At 50.4% G+C, this 15,802-nt stretch overlaps 2 protein-coding genes across 4 annotated transcripts in view; both read left to right on the plus strand.

Moving 5' to 3' along the window:
• The window catches only part of orc5 (origin recognition complex, subunit 5), a 60,157-nt gene extending 58,017 nt beyond the window's left edge, over window positions 1-2,140 (plus strand). For all 3 annotated transcript variants that reach the window (XM_088645614.1, XM_088645616.1, XM_088645615.1), the window contains one exon: window positions 1,806-2,140. In XM_088645614.1, coding sequence (XP_088501740.1) covers window positions 1,806-1,851 — 46 coding nt within the window. In that variant the 3' untranslated portion in view covers window positions 1,852-2,140. The remainder of the gene's footprint in view (window positions 1-1,805) is intronic.
• A 4,207-nt stretch (window positions 2,141-6,347) lies between these two features.
• reln (reelin) overlaps window positions 6,348-15,802 on the plus strand; it is a 186,768-nt gene continuing 177,313 nt past the window's right edge. Inside the window, 1 exon segment of the mRNA XM_088645617.1 lies at window positions 6,348-6,996. Coding sequence (XP_088501743.1) covers window positions 6,759-6,996 — 238 coding nt within the window. The 5' untranslated portion in view covers window positions 6,348-6,758.

The following is a 15,802-nucleotide window of genomic DNA, read 5'->3' on the forward strand; positions in this document are numbered from 1 at the left end:
AACGTCTGGTGCGGCGGGCCTCCCGTTGGACACCGGTACGAGGTGAGACGCTGGAGAGCGTCTGGGGAGCTGGCGTAGGGTACAGGCTTATTATATATTACAGGTTTGAACTTCCAAGGAACAAGAAGAGATTCATTCTGGATTCACTAGTTACTGGATACTCTACTGTGGATGTACTCCTTAGGGCGGAGCGGGGGCTCTGTGGCTAAGGATCTGCGCCTGGGGCTGGAAGGTTGCCGGTTCAAATCCCGCAGCCGGCAGAGGAATCCTACTCTGTTGTGCCCCTGAGCAAGGCCCTTAACCCCAGCTGCCCCAGGGGCGCTGTACAATGGCGGACCCTGCGCTCTGACCCCAAGCTTCTCTCCCTGTCTGTGCCTCATGGAGAGCAACCTGGGGTCTGCGAAAAGACGAATTCCTAATGCAAGAAATTGTATATGGCTAATAATGTGATCTTATCTTATCCTCATGCTCATAAGTCTTCTTCAGGTGCGTGCGTGTCGCAGGAGGTTAGTAAATGCTGCGCCAGCTGGCAAGGGCTGTTAATATTTCAGTATTCCAGCTGGACAGCCAGTTCTGTTACTCCGCTGAAGGACAGCAGCTGAAGGAGCTCAGCGAGGTTCAGTCTATGGTGGGAGGCGGCGCCAGGCTCCAGCCCCTGTTAAACTCACGGGCCGGTACCTGCGCAGTTTTTCCCCTGCGTTCCTTGGCCATCCTGGATGTGTGTGCTGGAAGCAGGTGGCTTTTCCCACGCCTGTTCCAGCACACGGGGACAGGTGCCTGGGGCACAGTCTGGCGTGATGGATGCGTGTGGGGCCTGGGTCACCGTGGACACGGAACACGGCTCACGGGCTGCTGGGGGTGGCCAAGGACACGGACATGAACACACGCAGGCGGCCAGTCAGATTCCCATTGCGGAGACGTGTGGTCCATTTCCGGCTTTCTGAGCTGCTCTTGGACGATCAGCTTGTTCTTCGGAAGCCAAGCAGCGGAATATTTCCCGTGGGTGGCATGAGTGTTTGTAAGTTAGAAATCTCTGTGCCGTGGGCATCCTGTGAGTACGCCTGCCTGCCAAGACACACCCTCACCCCTGAGGTCAGTGCTGAGAAAGGGGACGGCCTGACCTCCGGAGCTGCTGCAGGAGAGCCCCGGATCACAACACATGTACTGCCAGGGAGTGGCCTCCGTACCTGAGCCCTTTGCTGTAAGGCGGTCCTGTCCCAGCAGGGCAAGCCTGTAGAACAGGCTGGGGGAGGAGTGAGATGCGGTAAGAAAGCTAAAGTCCATACCAGAGCCAGTCTCTCATCAGAAGTGGACTTACTCCCCCCACTTATCATAGAAAACTTTATTGGCCATATACAACTTCTTGTAGTAGGAATTGGTCACTATCAGACACACAGACAGGGAGAGAAGCTGGGGGTCAGAGCGCAGGGTCAGCCATTTATACAGCACCCCCGGAGCGGTTGGGGTTAAGGGCCTCGCTCAGGGGCCCCACGAAGTTGATTCTGCCGGCCGTGGGATTTGAACCGGCAACCTCCCGGCCACAGGCGCAGATCCTGAGCCACAGAGCCACCGCTCTGCCCCGTGAAAAGCACCTTCAGTATTTGCAGCAGGGACTTGAACCCGCAACCTGCCAGTCATGGCCCAGAGGCTTCACCACTACTTCAAGCTGGCCCCCAGCGTGTTGCAGCAGGGGAAGGAGTGCGGTCCTATCTGGCAGCGTTCCCCGAGGAGAAAGCAGCTCTCTCGCACAACCCTCTTCCCCGCCCCTCCCCCTAATTCCCCTCTTCTCTCCCCTCTCCCCTCAGGACTGTCGGGTTCGACATCGTGAAGTACCTGTATGACTTCCTGTGACCCCCGTCTCCATGGCGACGGGCGGGGCAGGGGGCCGGGGCTGTCCGCGGCGGAGAGCCGGAGTCAGGAGGGCGAGCTGCCCTGCGGCTGGCGCTTATCCCCAGCTGACCTCTCCTCTCGCGGACTTCCGTTCTCTCTCCCTGTGGGACCGCGTGCGCGTCGCGCCGCCACTGGGAGGGTTCTCTGGTCACATTTCCTAATCTTGCTGACCTGGACGAGCGTTTGTTGTAAGATGTGTGCTTTAAGATGTGTATATACCGAATAAATAAACTGTTCACATTCCTCTTGACCTGAAATATAACACTTATTCCTCAATCATGCGACAGCAGTGGTGCCCACAACTCCACATTAAAGCCTCGCAAACGTCTTCTCGTTGGTGCCCCTGAAGAGTTTCTCCTCTGTTGCCGGCCTGCTCTAGCACCGTCTCTTAAACTACATTGCCCTGCGCTTAACTGTGGAACTGTCTCGCTGTCCTCAGCCTTGGAAGCAGGAAGAGGCCAGGTGGTCCATCGGGGCTCAGACTTCACCGAGACCCTGCCAGGCCCGGGCACTGACCACAGTCGCTCCTGTATCTGCTGTGTCTGTGCCTAGTCCTGGTGCGGAGGTGCCGTGCGCCAGGTGTGTGGGAGTACTCTGCCCCATGATCTAACATGGGGCTTGAGGCCAGTTTATGGCAGTGGTGCTTTACTTTGCTGATGAAGAAGCACTGGACACTGCATTGCTGTAAAGCCCCTTTTGCTTCTGCAGTGGTCCCCGAGCACGCGAGCGTTCTTCAAAGCGTTTCTGTCGGCGCCGCTGCTCGATGAAAGGGCGCAGTGTTCTGTGTGGCTGGCGGGGAGCTGTCCATCAGCACCGGCCCGGGAGCCCCTCCATTGACTCGCCTCCACGCCCGCGCGCACACACACAAAGCCGCCTGCCAGCTTCCTGCGCTGCCAGCCCCGCGTGGGAAAGCGGCGCACGGAATCGCCCGGGCCCCCCCCCTCCGGATCTGTGAGCCGCGCGGGGCTCCCACTGGTCCCTGAACCTGCGCCAGAGCTGGGGCCGTCACCTCTCCCAGCGGCCCCACTGGAGCCCCGCGCACACTGAACAGAGCCGCGCGGCGTACGGAGTTCACACGCTCCGTGGGCCCATCTGTCCGCCGTCTCCCCGGCTCAATGGACGTGTCCGGCGCTCCTGGTGCAGGCCTGAACCTGCGGTGTACGTGAGCTGTCAGCCTGCTGCACGAGCGTCTGCTTCAGGCCCTGCGGGAGGCCGCCCAGCACTGCAGCCGTCTCCTGCGCGGAGCACGCAGACATTTCCCTCGGGTCCGTGAGAACGTGAGGAAGTTGGAACCCTGGGGTTCGTGCTGCGCTGTTCGCTCTGAAGAAAGTATACTCTGGGTTGCCTTTGATGATTCTGAATACTGAATAAGATCCCCCTCCTAGTCTTCTCTGTTCAGCAGCAGAAAGATTCAGTTCTATTAGCCTGTCAGTGTACAGTAGGACGTTCCTTCAAGCCACAGATTGCGCTGCATTGTCCTTCTCTGGACTGATTCCAGATACTTGTGTCGCTTCTTTATAATGTGGTGACCAAAACTGTACACATTATGTTAACTGAGGCCTTACTATAGTATTGTTCAATTTTAATTTTAATACACCATCCCTTGATTAAATTCTGTACTTTACAGTATATCCAAACCGATTTTGCATTTTCTACGCTTCTACACATTGTTTAGAAGATGTACATCTGGGCAATTGTAGGTGTGCTATGTTGGTACAGCCTTATCCAAACTGAGTTAAAGTTGTAATTCAAGCAGAAGGTGCTTTCGCCAAGTACTACCTCAGGGGTGTGGACACTTATCCAACCCATTTTCTAGGTTTTGATGTGGAATTGTGTATTTTCACCTGGAGATTGTGTTACGATGTGTAAGTAAAAAGTAAAATACGTTTCGATTTAATGTGTCTTAATTTCAGGCTGTTAGGCCACAAAAGGCGTTACATTGGAAAGGAGGGACAGACTAAATATAGGTACTGTAAATAAACTCATCATTCACAGCAGTGTTTCCCATTTTAAATCTGTGGTTTTAATGTTCACTGCTGTAACATTCTAATTCTGGGCACTTGCCTATATCCACCGTCATCTGCTGTGCCATGCTTGCATGGTCTAATTCTATGTAAAATCCTTTTCAACTTCCTTCTGTTCGGCTAAAGGGTTTCTGTTTCGGTATTGCCAGCGTACTAGTTTCCTGACTGTGCCAGACTCTTGAACAGAGTGAGCGATCGTGGTCGTACAGGGTGCCTGCAGGTCCTAGCAGCCTCGTTCAGCTCATTATCGATCTATTGGGACCAATTTAACAGCTTTTTTACTTCACTAATTCCTCTCCGATTTGAGGAACATCCCCATTATCTGCACTCTCTTTACTGTCCATTACCCAACTTGCAATCCTTAAATGACTGCTACCTGCAATTTCAGAATTCATTCTTTTTCCAAGAGGATTTTTTTATGTCTTCAAAACAGCATAATATATCAAATAATATACTCCGTATTTGTCCATTGCTGCTGCTGCCCCTTGAATAGTGTCTTTTGTTTTGTTTTCTTAAATGCAACCTGTCCAATTTATCCACAACACTAAACCATCCAGTCACCCGGCTGTTAAATTACTAAGAAACGAACACTCTATTTATCATCATCAGTACGTCTGTGCAATACAAAGAAACTTAAATATGCCCGTGCTTCACATAAATCTATTGACAAATCTGCAGAATGTTTTGAGAAATTCAGTTTAGCTTGTGCATGGAGAATAAATCTTGTGTTAAGGATACCCTGCTTCTAGCGATTTCTCAGTGCCTCACCATGCTGCAGCTCTCTGTCACATGACCCATAGGACAGCAGGGACTGCTGGGAAAAGGGTGAAGACTGGAGGGCAGCCTGCTGTCATCAGACCATATTGTGTGCCCGGTGTGCCAGTGTGTGTACCTCTTCCTCCCTCCCTGGCACACAGACTCCATTATTTCAGCTGCATGTTCTTCTGGGCTGGCCTGAAAATCCGTCACAGACAAGTTTGGCTGTGTCACATGTTCTGGGGGGTCTGGTGCTCTTGGCTCAGGTCCTGGGTTTGGATGAGGAAAGGGGGGGGAAAGTTGTGTGACGCCAGATGACTCCCCTCTGCCACACATAAATACATGCACCCCTCTTAACCCACAAGAGTGGTACGTCCTGGATTCACCCACTCATCGGCCCTCCGGGAGTAACCAACTATCTAGTGGTATTCTCGTATCCAGTAATCCTGGTAAAGTCTGTGGCATGGAGTGAGAGTGCACTTGTCTTTCACACAGAAGAAAAGAACAACAAGAAGGAAATGCCTCACAACACAACGGTGAGAACATGCAAGCACCACACAGACAGATGCCAGGGACTGAAATGAATGCGAGACCCTTGAACTGTAAGGCAGCTCAGTGCTATGCCTTCATGTTGCCCTCCACCAATGTCCCCAACCCCCTGAAATGAATGCAATCTGTTCTGTGACTGTTTCAGTTCGAGTTGTGTCGGGGCTCAGGAGTGACAGGCAGAAGAGTTAAAAATAAAGAAATGGGGGAGGGAGCTGCAAGAAGGGGTTTGAGCCTGTGGAATTCGCAAACCTGGGCCCAGTCTGTTCAGGCTGACCATGCCCGAGCCGAGCCCCATTCCTCATTACCATCCACTGGCTGCAGAACACAGGTGTCCCTAGGGCATCCGGCTGTGTGCAGCCCTCGGGTTTCTTCATCAAGAGCCTTTTTCTGTGTCTTTTTAGAGTGGAATTGAGAGAGCTGGGGCTGGAGAGCCAGACCTGCTGGAAAATGAGGGAAACGGGCTGTCTCCTCTCGGAGACAGGGAAAAAGAAGGAGCTACAGAGCAGATGGCTGCACGCTGGTGAGCAAGGAAGATATTTAGGGAGCTGGAGAGAGAGGGGTAAACACTATTATCAGCGGAGAAAGTGCTGCTGGAGTGGCGAGTTAATTCAGAACAGAGGGAGAGGGAGGGGGGAGAGAGGGAGTGAAGTTTGGAATATCGGATGGAAAAAAGGAGGAAGAAAAGAGACATGAAGCTGGGCCCAGAGAAGGAGAGGAAGAGAGAGGCATCGTCACAGAAAGCAGCGCGAAGGCAGAACGAGGTGAGAGGATACGGGGGGAGGAGGTGTGACACCAGGGAGGAGAGGAAGAGAGAAGCCTGGAGGGAAAGAGAAGAAAGGACGAACGAGAGAGGCAAAGAGAGGCGGATCGGGAAACTTGGCTGAAAGAAGTGCTGAAACGCTGGCAGACAGGGCTTGCAAGGGAACAAGTGAAAGAGGCGAGCAGGCAGGCGGGAGACGATGTCGGGAATTTGGAGAGAAATAAATACAGGGAGTGATAGGGAGATAAAGATAGGGTAGAGGCAGGGAGAGAATGACAGACTGAGGAAAGAGGGAGGGATGAGTGGAGGGAGGTGTCTTGCTCTCTCTCTCTCTGCTGCACGTGTGGGGCTGGTGTTTGCACGGAGAGGGAGGGCAGAGGGGGGGGGGGGATAGGCTGGGTATTTAAGAGCTGAGCAGGACAGCGCAGACAGGCTCTCAACTCCCAGCTACTGGAGGGAGAGAGGAAGGAGGCAGTGACCAGCCAGACTCACTCTTTCGGTCGGTCAGTCAGTCAGGGAGCCAGCCTGCGAGTGGGGAGAAGAGGCAGGCTAGTCAGTGCCAGCCAGCACTACAAGCCAGCTTGGGCTGCAAACTCACTCCGACCCAGTCAGCTGTAGGCACCCCTACTCTCTCCGGCGAGCCAACTCTTGTCTGTGTGGGGCTCTCCCTCGGTCCCTCGGTCCCTCTTGGGGGACTCTGCCTTCCTTCCACCCCAGCACACCTCTCTCTCCCTCTCCCTCGTTCTGTGTGGGGTGCGCCGCGTGTCTCTCCTGGGGGGATGGCGCTCTTAGCCCCGGGGGCAGCCCTGACTTACGCCCTCCTGGCCCTGGCGCTGGGGAGGAGCCATGCGGATTTGGGGACCCCCCCTGCAGGCTTCTACCCCCGTTTCAACCCCTTCTTCTTCCTGTGCACGCATCACGGGGAGCTGGAGGGGGGCACAGACGCGGGAGAGGTGCTGATCACGTTGCAGATCGCCGGGAACCCCACCACGTACATTCCGGGACACGAGTACCATGGTGAGTACCCCAAAAAGGCTTGCAGACATAGGAGCGAAGGACAGCACGGATTTGTGTGTCTTTTTGTTTCCGGTCTCAGAATGGAAAGTAGTGCATTGTGCAACGTGTGTGTGTGTGTGTGTGTATGTATGTGTGTGATGCTGGGGGGCTGTAGCTCCCACAGTGGAACAGTGTGTGTTGCTGGTCAAGCGACTTGACCTGCTCGTCTTTTATGTTTTAAAAGCCTCTGTGAAACCAGCGATGATAAAATGCTCTGTGTTCTCCTCACACTCCCACACCACTACGATGGATGTGCACATGCACAGAAGGGAATGAGAGGACAGGAATTGTCATTTTTAAGAGCTGAGGCAGCGCGGCTTGTTTCTGAAAACATGAGGGGAGACTTCAGGGCTGAGCAGGCTGGTGCATGACAGACTGTGCAGTTTTTTGGGGAGATGTTGGTGCTGTAACAGTTGGTGAACCTCACCGCCTCACTCTCATCTTCTGTGTTCAAAATGCTCCAAAAAAATGGTAGCAAACAAGCGCCTTTAGTTTAAAAACTGGAATACAATAAAGATGATTATTCATATTATTGGTATTCCAAGCACTGCTGCTGTTGAGCTTTGAGTTGGTATTGGTGCTCTGTGTAGGAGTGCAGTCCTGAGGCAAAACTGCAAGACCTCAGACGCTGAACACCGTTCAGAGTCGAGAGAGATGTGCAAAGAAAGAAAAAGCGATATAATGATTTCCCGCTACACTATTTTGCGGGAATACTTCTGGATTCCCACTACCAAACCCGTACAGCCCGGAGAGAGCCGTCAGGATGAGGACAGGGATGAGTGCTGTCGGCACACTGACAGCAGAGACAGGGGGCAGGAGAGTGCGTCCTGGACATCTCTTTGTTATCTTCCTTGATCCTTTATTAATATTGCACCTCAAAAGGGGGGTTTGTACCTTTCCTTATAAATTGTAGGTTTTCACCTTTTGTGATCTGTTCCTGAAGCTGTGACAGTACTTTTTTAATCAAAATGAATTGAGATGACTAGAGGAAAATAAAGGTGGAGAGTCGGGGGTTGGAGTGAGGAACTGTCATGCTAAATGCTTGTTCTGGATGTTGGATATCTGTTGTCTCCTCCTTGGAAACACCTGATGTATCCACTTGACGTGAACAGCCTTCCCCACGATGTACCCTGGCATCTGGGAGAGGGAGAGGGGAGCAGGAGAGAGACGGAGATACAGCAGGAACCAGAGGAAAGGCAGAGTGATTTTATCTGGAAATACATGTGCTGCTTATCCATCTCTGATTCAGCAACAATTGTGACAGCAACAGTCATTCTTGAAGAACAAAAAAGCACGCTTGAATCTCCGACAGAGCAGAAAGAGTGTCAACTCTGAGTGTTGGCACTGTTCCTCCCGTAGTGGTCAAAATACCGGCAATACTGGGGAGACAGTTGTTTTCCATGAAACACAGCTGCATCTGAGGGAGATTCGGTTCACAATGCAGGGGGGGGGCAGTGAAAGATTAACAAGAGATGGTGGTGTTTCCGTTGTCATTGCTGGGGCCAATACATGTCATGTAGCCTCTCCTGGGATGCACCTCTGAATGAGAATGAGAGAGAGCAGAGAGGAGATGGAGACAGAGGGAGTGTTGAAAGAAGGGGGGGGTGTGTGCTGTCTGATCCTGCCCCGTAATACACACCCTCCCTCCCTGTGTTTGCCGCGGAAAGCGTTTTGTGATAGTTGCAGGCGCGTGTTCACACACAAACACACGGCCAAAAATATTCTGGACAGTCTAGGACAGTGGCATCAGCTGGACACAGACCAATCTCCCTTTAGTCGTTTATAGTTGTGTTACTGGGGGGTGGCGACTGGTGCTGAACAATGATTGCGCACCATTCCTGCTACCGTGTGCTCTCCCAAACCCAATAGTCCCTTTTCAGACATTCTAAAGGCAACGATACTTTGTGCTGCAGGGAGGCAGGCGGGCCCTGTGGTTCTGTGGGTCAGCCCCTTGGTCACTGCGTGTGATCCTGTGACTGAACCCCGCAGCACTCAGTCCACCAAAAGACATGGAAGAGTGAGGTCCTGTCCACAGTGACTGTATTGAAGACGAAAGCATCTGCAGATCCATGGAAACAAGCAGAATTCCCAGATGTTTCTGTGTTCAAACATGCAGCTCTAATTCAGCTTTTTAGATCAGCCATTGTTGTCTGGATCAAAAATGTAATTGTCTATGATATGTGCTGATGATTCAATATTATTCTTTTATCTTTCAATATTGTATTACTGCCTTATGAAAGCCCCATTAGAAGTCAAATTAAATAGCCGTATTACTGTATAAGGGCTGTGTCGTGTTTAGGGTTTCAATTTTAAAAATAAAATGGTCAAAGAGCATGGCCAAAGACAAGCAAAGTGCCACTGGTCAAGCCCTGTCCGTTTCAAGGCAGGCAAGCCAGCTGCGATCAGGGCCGTGTGTCAGCGTGTGCCCCCAACGCACACCTCCTGGACACGCCATGCAGGAACCCTGATCTGGCCAGACTGGCAGGCACCAACCCCCTGAGCCCCACACATCCTCAGTACTTTACCTGACTCGGCTGTTGGTTTAGTGGCTCTCAACTGCCATTTTCTCCAGCCACACAGTGGTGGGTTATTTTGATGGACTACTACAAACCCCGCAGGGCTGTGGATGTCCAGGAGTAATTGTGGAGCATTTCCCCTTGAAGACTTGTGTAAGGGGAACTTCTGAGAATATTTTTTCAAAGGGATGCATTATCTTTGGACTGGGGAAACATGATTATTTACAATGGAGAATTGTTAGAACAAGGGGAACAGTATTCCACAACCAAGTAACAAATAACATTCTGTTACTGCATCTGCTGCACAGTACAACACCTGATACTCCTGTTACTGCTATAAATACAACACCTGATACTGCTGTTACAGCTACATGTACAACACCTGATACTCCTGTTACTGCTATAAATACAACACCTGATACTGCTGTTACAGCTACAAGTACAACACCTGATACTGCTGCTACTGCTACAAGTACAACACCTGATACTGCTGCTACTGCTACAAGTACAACACCTGATACTGCTGTTACTGCTACATGTACAACACCTAATACTGGTGTTAGTGCTACAAGTACAACACCCAATACTGCTGCTATTGTTACAAGTACAACACCCGATACTGCTGCTACTGCTACAAGTACAATACCTGATGCTGCTGTTACTGCTACATGTACAACATCTGATACTGTTGTTACTGCTATAAATACAACACCTGATACTGCTATAAATGCAACACCCGATACTGCTGCTACTGCTACAAGTGCAACACCTGATACTGCTGCTACTGCTACATGTACAACACCTGATACTGCTGTTACTGCTATAAATACAACACCCGATACTGCTGTTACTGCTACAAGTGCAACACCTGATACTGCTGCTACTGCTACATGTACAACACCTGATACTGCTGTTACTGCTATAAATGCAGCACCTGATACTGCTGTTACAGCTACAAGTGCAACACCTGCTACTGCTGATACTGCTATAAATGCAGCACCTGATACTGCTGTTACTGCTATAAATGCAGCACCTGATACTGCTGTTACTGCTATAAATGCAGCACCTGATACTGCTGCTACTGTTACAAGTACAACACCTGATACTGCTGTTACTGCTATAAATACAACACCTGCTAGTGCTGCTACTGCTACATGTACAACAGCTGCTAGTGCTGTTGATTATCGGTTGCTGTCTAAAACATACTCTCCTGCTATGCACAACAGATGAGTACTGTATATGACAGAGAAAAGATCCAGCTGGCTGGTCGGCTCCTCCACACTTCCTCCCTGCAGCTGGAGCTGACGGAGGCTCAGGCCCTGCGTACAGCGGACGTGGCCGAGAGACCGCCAACTACATCCAGCATAATGTTCCCACACAGGTCACAGCACGGCTGTGTGTTTATTGTTGAAGTGTGCGAGTGAGGGGGTCTGGGTGTGTGCCTTGTTGTCGCTGCCTTCTTGAGGTCTCTCTTGAAAAAGTGGCTTCCTGGATGGTTAACTGAAGGTGGAATAATGATGTGCCCTGTGAGTTCCAGTGAGCCCAGTTGTAGGAATGGGTGCGAGGCATAGTGCTGCCAAGCTTTCCTTCCGGGGGCTGTCTGAAACTCGCAGGCCACTAAATGTGTAGGTCCTAGAACAGCTTACGCTCGCGATGGACGGTACCCTAACTAGTGCAATAGGGCCTTGTTCTGCTCTTGCAATCCTGGGACAGCAGTGTGGAGCTCTGTACCGATCCTGGACTCAGATCCCCAGAGGGAGGCTGCTGTTGTGGTCTTGACCAAAGTGCTTTAACTGTACATTTTTCTAAATACCTGATGTCTATCTGGGCTGCTACACACTCTGTGTGTCTTTTGAAAATAAATGAGATGGATTTCATTTGGCAGCACGTTTTAGTCGTCCGGTTGCTTCCACTGAACCTCGGAAAACCTCGTAGAAGCTTCTCGAAGTCAGCTTCATTAGCACAGGCTACTTGAGGACAGGCTTTGCGCGGAAGCAAACCACTTGTGTCAGAGTCAGAGAGCAGTCTGAAGATCTAAAGCAAAAGATCAGCAGCCTTCGGCAACTGGTGTAACAGCTACAAAAACAGATATGCCAGTACTGACGGTGCTGTTCAATGTTAATGGCATGGTACAAAATACCCAAATATGAGGTCCGAAAACTGGATTGGGATGCTAACTCACACCCGAGGGCCACATTCCTGGGAGAATCTTCAAAAATGAAAAATTCATCATGAAGATACAGTGTCTCCAAGACGACCAAACAAGGTTGACCCCATGGATCTGGTGTCTTTGCCAGAATTTGGTAACCTAAAAAAGAAGAGACAGTAGTTTGTCAAATGATAACTCATTCCCAGGTCAAATGGGACCATGTGATGTATGGAGCAGTCAAGAAGTCCTGCTGAGATGAGCCAGAGCCTAACAAGCCTAACAAGACCTAACACAACGTTACAGGAAGCACCTTCACTATGTTCTCAAAGGCAAAGGAAGATCAATCGATCGTTTGCTAGGGTTGGAAGAATGGTGATCATGGTACAGTTAAAAAAATGTGCAGTTATTTTCAACAGAGTTGTTTTTTTTTGTTGCAATATACAACACTGATAGGTCGTGCAGTTTTTCTTGCTTTCCTTTATATGATAGATAGAAAAGACTTTATTGATCCTGAAGGGAAGTTGAGCCAGATATGGTGAATGTACAATTGTGTTATTTTTGGATCATCAACTTTCAGTGGTAAAACATCAAGGGACTGGTACATATATCTGGAGAACGTGGGGTTTTCTACCGCTAGACCCAGTGTGCGTTTGTCTTGGCACTCCATCCCGGCGCTGTTAATTGTGGTCTGAAGGGCTTTGAGACGCTGCCTAAAAGCTGGGAAATGTTTGGCCCTGCTGTGTTGAAGACAGGGAGGCAAACACTGTGGGTATCCCTCTGTACAGGATGCTCTTCTTTCAAGAACCTCCTCCGAATGGTAGATAATCTACTGAAATCTATACAACACTTTACAATGAGCTGAACAGATAGAGCTGCCCTCAAGCCCAGGGCCCACCGGCTGTGCTGCGCAGCATCAGGGAGCCCCAGCTATATTTTACCACGCGTCTGCCTGCGCCCCCAAGTTCTAATCTGCTGGGTGGAAGTGACACAGAAAGTGTCAATGAAAGGTCAGGTGACTGAAGCAACACAAACTACCAAAGCTATTTTTGGATGAGGCTGAATATTTATTCCTTTTTTTTGTTTTTTTCGATGTTAGCATGGCTGTCCGTGACCTTGTTAAGGGCTTTTCCTTCCGTAAAAGAAGAGACGTGTCAAAAGTCGACTTTCTTTGAAACGCAACGTGGAATATTTTCAGCGCTGGTCAAGGCTGTAATTCCAGTACAGTATTTATGACTTTTGCGTTTCTTATTTTGTTAGTTTGCATTGATATGATTCAAATGAAAATCCGGACAAGTAACCCTAAAACTTTGCTGATGCATATGGCCTAATACAGCGTACTGTAACTGCGGCCCAGCAGGGTGTGGACAGGGTGGTTATGAGGAAGGGACCCCTACTGGCCGAGGTAGTCAAGGACACGGCCGGCTGCGCATACAGACAAGTCAGTGGAAACGTCACGCTCGTGGAAAGCTCTGGGCTCGGCGTGTACAACAGACGCGTGGAATCGGGCAAACAAAGCCTGCATTTAAACATGACACATCTCGTATATGTGTAAACGACGCATCTATAAAATAGATGTTGTTGGGTTTTTTTTTTTAAAAAAAAAGCTCTCCGTGTAATGAAGGCTATGGAAGGGAAGAGCTGTGTTGCTGCTGGGTCTGACCGGGGCGAAACTCATTGTTGGAGCTCCGATGATTCTGCCGAGTGCGCAGCGAGGACCGCCGCTCTGACGCTGCGCTGTTCCCCGCTGGACGAGAGCGCCGCTCATAACCGGAGAGTTTCAGACTGAACTCCAGCAGAGTTCATGAGTGTGTTCACCATTTCCCGTGAGACAGCACTCCAGTCTCTCCTGGCTCTGGATCGAAATATGAATTCTTTTGTGTCTGTCCTCTCCATACCAGGAGTGGTGGTGGTGGGGAGATTTGCGTTTAACCCTTTGTTATCCCCACACAATTACAATTATTAAACGCGGTCCGGATTAGCGTCAAACACATGCTTGTCGTTAATTTATTATTTATAAGGCGTTTCCACGACAGCTTGCAAAGGTTTCAGTACAGGGGGCAACAAGGCGTTCTTCTCAATTCCAAATGCGATGGATTATCCCCACTCTCACGGTGACTCTCCCCCTCCCCGCGCACACACGCACTGTCGGCCGAGTGCGAGGTGATCCATCATGGTTGTCAGATAGGGAGGACCGCGGTGATGAGGCCCGGCTTTGACGGCGCTCCGTCACCCAGTGGTGACCTCTGCACACTCTCCCACACACACACGGTGCCGCTATCTTCACGGGGGACCTCCCTTCGCCGCCTGCTGCCTTCGTTCTGGATGCTCGTCTCCGCTCGGCTGAACAACGGGGCGGAAATTAAAGCATCGGTTTAATACAGAGGCTGCTCGCGTCCTTTCTAAAGACAGCCACGGTTAAAAACACACAGCTCACGAAAGCGGAGGAAAATATATCCCATTCGCTTATTACACTATTCTTAAAATGTAAAAAAAAAAAGCTTCCAAAAGATTCTGACATCGAGCTGTTGACTTGTTAAAAATGTGTTTTTAGTCCGCTGAAATGAACTTCCATTTTAAATGAGGCCAATCCCCCGCTTTGGAGCGGGAAGCAGCCTCTGCGCGCGGGCTGCCCCGCGAACGAGTAGAGGTTAATTCAACGTTGAATAGTAGTACAGAGGTAGAAAGAGAAAAAAAACCCATAACGTATCGGGTGTTAAGTGGTTTTTTTTTCTCTTTCTGTTCCGTACACGCGGTTCCGGGGACAGAAATCCACTCTGCGGGTGTTGTCTCTTGAGAGAGACGCTCCGCTTCAGAGGGGGCGACCCGCCGGTCTCGCAGTCGGCCACATCGCCGCGGTGCGTATCCGTATGTAAACGTCCATAGAAAAAAAACCAATACGCTAAAAACAATAGGATAATAACAATATTTCTCAATAGGAAGTCAATAAACTAGAACAACGTAAAGTAAAGATTAATTTAACGCCCCCCCAAACCACACTATTTAAAGCGGGACCGCTTTGTAACGGATCAGAATCAAAATCGGTTACTACCGGAACCGGAAAGCGGCGTGTGGCGGGAAGCGCGTCACGGGGCCACAAGGAGGCTGTGGTCCGGCTGGTTCGGTGCGACCGGACCTCATCCAGGTACCTCCTGAGGGGGCACGGCTGGACAGCAGGAACACGCCTCGGGAGGATCTTCCCCACGGCCCTGTGGCGGCGGGGTACTCACATCTGCTGGTTAGTCGAATTCCCGCGGTTTTCCGTACGGTGTCGTGCGGGTTCGCTGAGGGAGAAGGCTCCTCTGAGACAACTGACGTCGGGCTCGCTGTACAAAACCAGAACCAAATACACATATTGTACATTTGACGTGAACTTTGAATTTATAGCTGGGCATACATGTATTAAGATGTAAAACCTCGTTTTTGTGTTGGAGTTGCATGAAAGTGGTTCTGCAGTCTTACCCGGGGATTTTAAAATGTGTCCGAATTACAGTAGTCTTGACAGTAGAGGCCTCTCATCTTCAAATGAGCAGCCTCGACTGGATACGTCAGCTGTGTCAGAGCAGCCCTACACACACTGGTACAAGAGCAGCTTAAGCCGGCCCATCAGGTGTGGGTATAAGCTATACATACAGTAGGCACAGGTAAAGGTTCATTCCAGGCTTAAAGGTAAAGAAATGAAACGTTTTGCCTCTGGAGCCCTTTTCAGTTGTTAGGGAGAGAGGGAAAGTAGATAAATAAAGCATAGGAGAACAAAAGGAGAGTAGTTAAGAAGAGGTGGGGCGCAGGAGGAAATGGGCATAAAGCAGGTGAGAATGAGATCCCAAACTCGCGGAGAACAGGAGAACAGAGAGATGTGGAAAGCCGAAATCTGCAGATGAATAGAGAAGTTTTAGAAGGACTAAGCAACGTCTATAATCTAAATGTAAGAGTGTAATAAGGCAGCCGTGTGAGGTAGGTGTCGGAGTCCTGGAGTTTTTCAGAGTTTACCCTCAGACAAGGGGGTCTGCTAGACCAAGACCCTGCACTCCGCTCGGTCCAGCACGTGCCCCTGCTGTGTAACGGGCTTCTGGGGTAACTGGTGCCTGGGGCAGTGCAAGCTGTG

Source organism: Lepisosteus platostomus, chromosome 9 (assembly GCF_059453375.1).
Source record: "Lepisosteus platostomus isolate fLepPlt1 chromosome 9, fLepPlt1.hap1, whole genome shotgun sequence".
Lineage (NCBI taxonomy): Eukaryota > Metazoa > Chordata > Actinopteri > Semionotiformes > Lepisosteidae > Lepisosteus > Lepisosteus platostomus.